The sequence below is a fragment of the Astyanax mexicanus genome, chromosome 17 (genome assembly GCF_023375975.1).
Source record: "Astyanax mexicanus isolate ESR-SI-001 chromosome 17, AstMex3_surface, whole genome shotgun sequence".
NCBI classification, from domain to species: Eukaryota; Metazoa; Chordata; class Actinopteri; order Characiformes; family Acestrorhamphidae; genus Astyanax; species Astyanax mexicanus.
In genome coordinates, this window is record NC_064424.1 from 18,701,901 (window position 1) to 18,712,168 (window position 10,268).

The 10,268-nt window shown below is 38.1% G+C and overlaps 1 protein-coding gene across 1 annotated transcript in view; it reads right to left on the bottom strand.

Annotated features, from left to right (window-relative positions):
- The window catches only part of ubtd2 (ubiquitin domain containing 2), a 49,408-nt gene extending 39,469 nt beyond the window's left edge, over nucleotides 1-9,939 (bottom strand). The window contains exon 1 of the mRNA XM_022676247.2: nucleotides 9,604-9,939. Coding sequence (XP_022531968.2) covers nucleotides 9,604-9,673 — 70 coding nt within the window. The 5' untranslated portion in view covers nucleotides 9,674-9,939. The remainder of the gene's footprint in view (nucleotides 1-9,603) is intronic.
- Nucleotides 9,940-10,268: the final 329 nt, after the last annotated feature.

The following is a 10,268-nucleotide window of genomic DNA, read 5'->3' on the forward strand; positions in this document are numbered from 1 at the left end:
GGTATTTCACTATCTTGCCCCTGAAGGCTGTCCGTTTTCCCATCTACTTGGGTCCATTTCCCTGTCTACTCACAGCCCTTTTCTCCCTTTCGTTTGAATCCAGATCTGGTTGTTTACACACAGTCGCACTACTTTGAATCAGATGTGTATCAAATTTAAATAACATATACTAAATAAAACGAATAAGAATTAAAAATGTCTAATTTAATGTGTTTTATCTGCTGTGTGAACGTATCCTTTGTATGTATGTTTTTTACCTTAATAGCTCCTCAAAATCTACTTGTGCTGTCGCTCAGCTTGCTTAATTTGACATGATCAGGCTGAGGTAAATCAAATCAACCGTAATGTGGGTTAGATCTAGTTTTTTGAGGGTAGAGTGGACAAGGCAAATCTGATGTTTTCACGGCCAAATTAGGTGATCCAATGAACACACTCCCTCACTACGACTTCCCTCATCACTTACAATTCCCCCACAACTCGAGAGGAGAGTAAGGACAAGCACATGCCTCCTCTGATACATGTAAAGTCAGCCGCCCCCACGTTTTCAACACTAAGAAGTCAACACACTCAGAGGAAAGCGCTGGATCACCAGCTCTGATACATCAACCTACAGACAGACACCTGTGCTGATCAGATTCAGATTTGGAAGTGATAGGTGAGGGAGCACCATCTACCCACCCAAAGGAAGCATATCCAATTGTACTCTCTCAGACTCTGGCTGCTGATGGTGCAGCACCATAATGTGATTATCACAGAATATATGTGATTGTAATTATTTAAGACATATCTTTGGTTTACTTAATGTAGTAATAAGCCTTTGTAAATGTAGTTAAATGTGTTCCCTGTAAAATAAAGGCATTTTTGTCCTCCCTCTAAAGTATAGAGATACTAAAGACATCGTTTTACATATCGTTACTGACGCTGTCCGATACAAAACAAGTATCTCCAAAAAAAGGAGCTTTACAGAAAAGAGATAAAACCTTCCTAACCTCCTAATTTTGATACAGTGTAAGGGTAATTTTGTTTGTTCAAATTTTGTAGTAAACTAAAAATCAACAAGCCTGGAGAAACTGTTTTTTCATTGGACAGTGATGATATATTCTCTGGGGCTTAAATCAAATCAATAATTACAGACCTGTGAATCAAATTGTCTTGGGATTAAACTCCTTAGTAAATGACAATAATAACACAATACACTGACTAAAGACAGTTAGCAAGGTAAATGCCTATAATTACAGCAATTATGAGGAATCTTTCTGCATTTCAACAGGCAAAGCTATATTTTATGCTTCACTGTGACAATAGGTAAACTAAATCGTCATTCTATCTGTAATAAAGTGCTCTGTGTGTAAATATGAATCAAAGTTTAACCTTCTCATAATTCAGGTATTGGTGTAATTGCTTTGAGAGTATTCTCATGGCCATCATTGGGCGCATTCATCTCAAATCAATTATTGCTTGAATGCCACAGCCTATTTGAGTATAACTGCATCCCTTCCTGGCCACAACTGCTACAACTGCTACAACTGACCCTCTAACGATCTTCTAATGGCCATCTCCAGTATGTGGATGCACCATGTGCATCACAAAGCAAAGGCTGAATAAAGCTGCTTTCTTGAACAAGGCAACAAGTACAATGTTCTAAATCCAATAGAACACCTTTGAAATGCAGCAGAATGCAAGATTCTGCAGGAATGGCGTCATGCAATCATCTCAACATCTGCAGGAATTGCGTCATGTGATCATGTCAACACAGATCAGAATCTTAAGGAATGTTTCCAACATTTTCTGGAAGCATGGCTGTTCTGAGAGCAAGGGGAGGCCCAACCTAGTGTACAGTGTGCTCTTAGTACAGTGCTCAGTAGGTGTATAAGATCTTATCCTGGACAAATCTATCATTAAGATAAACGTCTTGTGTTGCCTTATAATAATAAAATATGCCAGGAAAATTAAAAAGATTTTAAAAGATTGAATACAATAGCGTCACTGATTACAGAGGGTATGCAATGACATCACATTCCAACCAGCACCACGTGATGGATGACGCGTTTAGATTAAAAATAACCATCTGACAAGATTTAATGGAGAATAGATTATTTATTATATCGAATACTATTTATTATCGAATACATTAACAGCTCCTTCTCATCCATCACCACAGAAAGACATTACAATGTACAAAACTATATTAGCCAAAAACGTTAAAGAAAACATTTGGTAAAATACTGGATTTTTGGCATTTAATGGAAAATACATATGATGGGTAATTATTATTATTATTATTATTAAATTTACTTTATTATAATTACTATTAATATTATTTATTTCGTGGTTTTGATACATTTTTGATAAGCCTAATTTTTTTATTTTTTTTTAGCAATTAATTGCAATGGTTCTTCATACTTCTTAAGACGTCTTAAGGACGTTTTTGTTAGTTATGAGATGTAATCCATATTTCAGCATAAATAAAAAAAATTGTTGAGCTACCGTATGAACTCGACAGTCGTGACGGTGTATTTAAGATGCTAAATTAAATTGCTAGTAGATCTGTAAACTTGATAATGTGATCGATTTGTGTAAAAAAATACGTTTCTAGATTAATTGCATGTGTTAGCACCCTAACATTGACAGCACTAGGTTCCTGACATTTTCATCTACCTGATTTAAACACCAGGAAAAAACACATGAAGTCGAGCCTAAAAGCATACATGTTTTGATAGCCTGGATTTAAGCTGGTTCATTGGCTTCTCACTTCTTTGGATTTCGGCAAAAGAATAGCTCCAACATTTTTTGAATCTGTTTTTTTTGTGTTTTCACAGTATTCACACTAAACTCTAACACTGCCACTCAGTCTGTCTTTTTGCCACTGAGTAGGCATGACCACAGGGACTGCTGCCAACTGTTATGTCATGTGCATAACCTCCGTAGTTCTTCTGACTTCCATACAAAGTGTTTTTACATCCATTAACTTTAGAATAACTTTTTACATTTCTCTCTGTGTAACATCTCCTTAATGCAGCTGAACTGTGATCAGTGATGAGTAAGCCACTGTCAACTTAGTGTTCTACCAATCAAGAAGCTTTATTATGGGGTGAACAGCAAAATAACTGTTTCTAAGATGCCGTCTTAAAACAATCATGGGACAAAACGTCACCTCCATTACAAAGAGATAAAAGCTCCCCGTTCATCTCCATGACGACTCGGCCTGAGTCTGGCACTGGGACCGAAGAGCCTGTCTGCTTGCAGAAGTCGAGCACTGCATAATGCAGAACGGACAACGGGCTCAGATTTCGCCTCATGCACACCCCAAAACATCAACCAGTACCAGGCCGGAGTGATTAAGGATGCACTTGGAGAGGTACAATGTAAAACTTACAAGCACTACTCAGAAAATGATACATCTTTGCTGTGTTCATGTGCTCATTAAAAGGTATTATATACGACTGGGTAACTAGTAATTACAACTTCACTCCATTTAGGTGCCTGTCAGAAGATCTGCCCACTAAGCATCATGAATGGTGGTCTGCAGGAAATTCCAAAACAATGACAGAATTGTCAAAAAATACTGAGTATCATTATTATTTTTTACTACAATAAATTGACATTAGTCAGCTAAGCAAAGGCTGGTCGAGTGCCATTTACAAGTGGACAAACAGCATTTTCCAGTTTCTGACACCTTTTGAACACTGCATATGATCCCATTTACACCTTGTCAGTTCATGAATTTCATATCTGGACCGAATCCTGAGAAGATTTGACCACATTAAAAGTAAAATTAGTAATCACATGCACATTTTATGCAGCAACCAGTTGTTTAAGTTCAGCCTCTTTCTATTTTGTACTAAAATATTGTTACTCCTTAGAAATTGGAAATTTTATACGCAGTTTTGCATTTCTACAAACTTGCTGATGGAAAAAACAACTGTTTGGACTGATTAACTCAGCAATACATACTGCACGGGGAGGAGTCTGACCTGCACTGGGAGGAGTTTTGTTTGCTGAATGTGTCCTAGGGTGTCTTGAAGGGACTAAAGGACTTTTTCTACATCATGTCATCAGTAGCTGAGTGGGCTGCATCTCACTATACTTCATATTCACTGGTTTGTAGAATGTTGTATTAGCATGAATTCTGTCTCAACGTTTGCATCCATCCTGCCCTGGTTTGTTTAAAGACTGCCCACAACTTCCTGTAATTGGTCTAAAAAAGTGTTTGCACACTGCCTGGATCTATTGAAACATGGTCTCTGGTCCACTTGCAGAGAACAACTCTTTTGGCTGGATAAAACTCTGGTTCTTTGGTCCGGACCGTCGTTCGCAGCCCCTTTCTTAACTGCTTCGTTGGCTTGGAACCAAACTGAAAAGTCAGAAAGTCCATATCAACCAAAAGAGGTGTGAGAGCACATATATAACAAGTGACTCAAAGGTGTCTCAGATCACCTCATGAAGAATTTTAAACAATCAGATACAGTATTTGTGAAATGTCTATTCGGTGCATTTGTACTCACATTTTTTGTGCATTTTGGCCTTATTTAGATATAGTCCTGATACACAAACTTGATAAAGTCACCAGATGTAACTTGAGCAGGTAAAAGTGGTACAAATTCAATATTTTTTAGTAATATGCAACATAGATATGATACCTATGTAATAGTGTAAACAGGAACAATTGATCTGAGAGTTTTTTAGTTTTTTTGTGGAAGTGAAATACAATACATATCCAATATGCAATAATGCAACACAGTCTGCACAGCCAGATCACAATTGTATAGAATATATATCAGATTCAGATTCACAATTATGTTTTGCTCAACAACCTAAACATTGGATTTGGTAAAGAAACTTTAACAGCTGTGTTTGTAAGTACAAACTCCTACTACCTATACTGTAGGTACCTATACTCTAAAAGGTCCTTAATATTAAAAATATTGTATAAAACAGAAGGTAGCCTACAGCTCTCAATTATGGTGTAATTAGCATTAGCAACTTAACACGGATTGTCACATAATTCAATAACAAAAACATTTCAACATTCATAACTTCTGACCTTTTTAGCAATATTTTGTTTATGCTCAGTTCAGCTCAGGCTTGCGATCTGAATAGTCAGCAAACTACTACTCTTTGCTATTCTATTCCACTCTGAATATCTAATGCACCTCGTGCTAGTGCATTTTCCCTGGAACTTGTCATAGTGGTGTTACCTTTCCAAAACACCTGCAATCCCCGGTGACATACTAGGCCTAATTACCATTCCTTTGGGAAGCAAGTTTTTTTTTTTTTTCTTGAAGCTGTTAGAGGAGCAGTAAGAGGAACAGTACTGGATGTCATTAAGATTGTACACACTCTAAAACTGGAGTACTTGAACTGGATTTCATCAACACAACGTTTACACATCTCTTGTACAGTGTTATGTGTCAACACAGCTGGGTTTTCAGGTTTTCATCACCAAAACTGTTTCATGCTAAAAAACAAGTCAAACTTGTCATAACGGTTGAGTTGCAAAAGTCCTACATTTTCATGTTTATTATTTATTTTTATTTTTTGTTGCAAAATTCAGGATGCAATTTTTATGCCATCTGTTGTGGGACAAAAATTACAGAAAAATGACATAATATGATAATAGGAGGGAGGCATGGTCTTACAGAAATTGTATTTATCACAATAACCTTTTATCAATATCTATTATTACATTATTGTCATCATGATAGTGTTTTAAACAAAACACTAAATTTAGAAGACATTGCACGAGTACTGTCTAAGTATTACTTAAATGTACCAAAGACACATAAGGCTTACTAAGATATAAATTGATACTCAGTATGCATTAAGTGACCAGGGGTAAGACTCCCCCAGTACAATGCCAAACACCATTAACAACTGCCACACAACCACCGTGTTTGCATATTCAATCCCACACAGCAATTAGATTTCAGTCAGGCTAACCAAAGATGCATAGACTACAAACTTTAAAATAATGTGTAAAATAAATACAACATTAATCAAATAAAATCATTGTTTTTACAGTCAACCACCAACCAGTTCACACTAATGGGCTATCCTTGTTAAAAAATAGTAATAATGGACAATATCAAGGTCAGTAAAAATTATTGAGATCTTGTCCATATATATGTACAATAATTTGGTAGCGTAATTATCGTGACAGGGCAAACATCAAGCCAACAATCTGGTGAAACAGCAGCTGGTGTTTCAAACAACACTGTGTGCACTCAGAATTGCAGAACACCTTATTACTGAACACTGGCACGAGTCTGCTCACAGGTAAAGCATTCCAGATGTTATGTGACGGTTTGAACCAAGATGGACCCTGTGTGAGATAAATAAATCTACTATGTATTCGCAATGTACCAGTAGAAAGACGTTTTATAGGAAAGCTGCGTCTGGTGCAACATGATGTGCAGGCAGACATACCTTCATACACTCAAGCAACCATCCATGCTGTCTCTTTGTGTCCTGCCGGCCCATCCCCCAAAAATCAAAAGCACAACTTCTGCTAGCTCACTGCATTTAGCAACATCTGTAATAGCAGCAAACACCGGAAACCCTGGGTGTGGGGCAGCTAAAGCTAACAAGAGATAGAGAACGTGAAAAAGAAAGACACAGCAAAAGAAAAGCCTTTGTTTCCGAGGCTAATAAAAGTTTCCAACCTAAAATCCATTTCAATATAAAACAGGACAGGATTTACTTACTGAAATGCTTCTGAAGCCTAAGCATGAACAGAGACAGCCAGACAAGGTAGTAAACATTAGTGTTGTGTGATAATGCACAATTTGGTATTGGTCTGATAAGCAGATAAAGCAGTTTTTGTAGATTCCTTAAAAAAATAATTTTAGAGAGACAGACTAGGCAAATACAAATGATGCAAAAGAACAAGACACAAAAAGGTCAATAACTTGAAAATATACAAACGGAAAGGAAGCTGATATTGGTCGAGCCACCCAAATATTGATTTATATATTGACTTCTGGCTATAAGTGAGTAGCCTGAGTAATACAGCAGCCTACTGGTGGCTGCAATTCAAGTGATTGTCAAGGAAAGAAAAAGAATTTAAATATACATTATGTAACTTTAAAATTTCCTAAATTGTTTTTTATCCTTTTCTTTATATCTGTATGTTTCAGATCTGTTAATTCGACTTGTTATGATGTTTAATTGTTACTTATACAACATGTCAGGGCATAAGTGCATTAAAAGGCTAATGGTGAGGTAGAAAGAATCCACTAAAGTGTCATTGCTGCTGTGAACAATTCTGACCTAAAATAATTTAGTTTTTGCTCTACATCAGTTATTCTGCCATTGCACTTATTGTTTTGTTTTGTTTTTGTGCCATTTTGTGGCAAAAAAAAAAACAGGAAGGTCCTAGAAAACAGAATTCTTCACTATATAGAAATGTATGGCAAATGAAGAAATATAGACATTTAAATACGTACACATTACACAGGTTGTTTATTTTTTTTATATACATCAAAAGATTTATTTGTTTTACTTGATTCATATCTGTACTATAGAACTGTAGGTTAACACATTGGCAATACAAATGAACTTTTCCTTTACTTTACTTTGTCAATCCATGGGATTTTTTTTCTTGGGCTGCCCAAGATTGCATCCCGTAATGTTTACAATACAATCACTTACGCCTTTCCACGGACATGATACAGTACAAAACAATACAATGAACAGAAAAAGACAATTAAAAAATTAACAAGTAAATAAATTACGCACACATCTGTTAGAACTAAGAAATGTGATAGGTGCAGGGACAAAGGAATTCCTGTACCCAACTAACCTACACCTTGGCACTCTGAATCCCCCTTCTGAAGGGAGAAGCTGATACTCTGGGAAAAGAACATGGTAAGGATCAGAAGTAATTCGTTTTGCTAACCTAAAAACAGACCCAAGCAGTTCTGATAACACTAGCTTATTTATTTTTTAGCTGTGTTAAAAGATTACAAAACCAGACAAAGATGCCATACCTTAAAAATGCTCTAATATGGACTGGTAAAACAGGGTCATCATTTTCTGTTCCACACCAAAGCTTCTTAGTTTCCTCAAAAATTACAGTCTCTTCTGCAGTCAGCTCCACATGGGTCGACCACTCTAATGTACTCTCAATGTAGACACACAGATATTTATAAGAGTTTAACTAAGATATAGTGCTGTTATGAATATCCAGTGGACAGTGATTCCCAATTTTTTTAGGGTCAAAAGACCTATGCGGATAGGATTAGTTTCTCAGGGGGACAAATATTTCACACTTCTACACAGTGATAAAACTCTTGCATCCGGACTGCAATCGAAAAAACTGGATGACCAGTGAGTTAAGTTTTTTTTTTTGCTTTCTTCGTTACATGACATCGACATCATGTTGTCACATGAGGAATTGGTTTAGTAACGCCTCCATTTCCACTCGCTGTTGTGTTTACATGGTTCTCGCCCAAAGTGTAATTACAGTGTGTAGCAGTGGAAAAAATTGCTATTTTATTAAACGCGAGGTGATGGAGCTCAGAGATGTGAGTCCGGATGGGACCACAGAGTTCAGCGAAAAACAGTAGGTATTCTGCCTGTAATTTTCTCAGAAGACATCTGAGAAAAACATGTACATGGTCCTTCTGGACGAGAATAAAATCACAGAGGACCCCCCCCCCCCCATAAAAGAAAAAAATACTCCAGGACACCTAAATAACTAATCCTGTCCAGATAGGGCTTTTGACACATTTAGATTAAGGTGGTTCATGTCACACCATTCCACAAATTTACAAAGGGTATCTCTGCAAAATAAAATGGAGTAAAGTGAATTTGAAGATACCTAGGACTAGTTCACAAAGTTGTATTAGCTAGTTGGCCATCTTAGCTTTCCTACTGGCAAGCTAGCTTACCTAGTTAGTTGACAGCCTAAGTTAACTAGCTAACACACCAACCAAAACATTCATCAAGGTTAGCTAGCTAACTAGCTCAGCTGCTGTGTGTTGGTGTGTGTTTTTTTTAAACACACCACCTTAACTAACTGGCTAACTAACTAGATAGACAGATATGAGCCTGGACCATGGCCTGTGTAGCACATAGCTAGTTAGCTAACTAGCTAGGTTAGATACAACTGCTGCAGATGGAGAGAAGAGCCCCGGCATGTTCTGCATTCCGGTGCGAAAACCCTCAGTGAGTGTGACCCACATTTTAAAAGAAAAAAAAAAAACGCTAGCTGGCTGCTAGCTAGCTGGTAGTGAACAGCGTTTGCGTGCACGTTATTTTTAAAGCAGCTAGGTTAAAGCGAGCTAGCATGAGACGAAGAAGAGAGAGGAGTCGCGAGCGCGTTGTGTTTTTTTTTTTTATCTCCACAGCGCATTTAAACGTTATTGTTTGGGCTGTTTGTTTTTAAACAGAAACAGAAACGGTTAAAGCACGAGCGCCTCTGCCTCCAGTGCACGCGCGCAGGAGGCGAACACAGGGGGAACACAGAGGCAGCTGCAGCGGCAGCAGCGAGCAGGAAAAAGGGGAACCACACGTACGCCTCAAAATATACAGCGATATAACCTATATACACACAAATATGCGCGCCGCTCGCCCCGCGTACATGTGGAACTTGCTTCCTACCTCCGGTTCCGTCCGAGTTCTCGTTTAAACTGCCCGAAGAATCATGGTGACTGCCCACACAGCCACCCATGGATGTTTCACTGCGCTCGCCCCCCGCACAGTCTCGCCTGTTTTGTTTCCCCCCTTCCTCAGCTCCTCTCTCTCCCTCCGTGTAGACATGGAGAGGGCGCGCATCAGCTGGCTGGAGAGGCGGGGTGGAGACAGCCCAGGCTCCACATCATCACAAGGTGACCGAGCGAGAGACGCTCACAAACAAAGCCAAGAAGAAGCGAGAGGCGCGGAGAGAGAGAGCTAGATGTTGGAGGAGCCCGCAGCCTGCAGCCAGTGACGGGTTCCTCTTTCGTTCACTGCTCAGGATTTCCGTCAGTGAAGATGTTTTACACAGGGTTCAGTTCTCTGTATTGAAAAAGAGGAAAGACGTCCCTTTCAGCCCAGCCTGTGTTTAAAAAAAACTCTAATAAAGTGACCTGACTAGTTAAAATAGTGTGGATAACTATTAAATCACTTTAAAGGCTGCTGCATAACATGGAAAACAAGGCTGAAGTATGTGTACATCCTTCACAAAGTTTCAAACCCACTCCCTTTTCTATATTCAGCTTCATTTTTAAATATGCAAGCTAACTATCTGCATATTCAGTGTTTTAAATAATATAATATGTATGTTA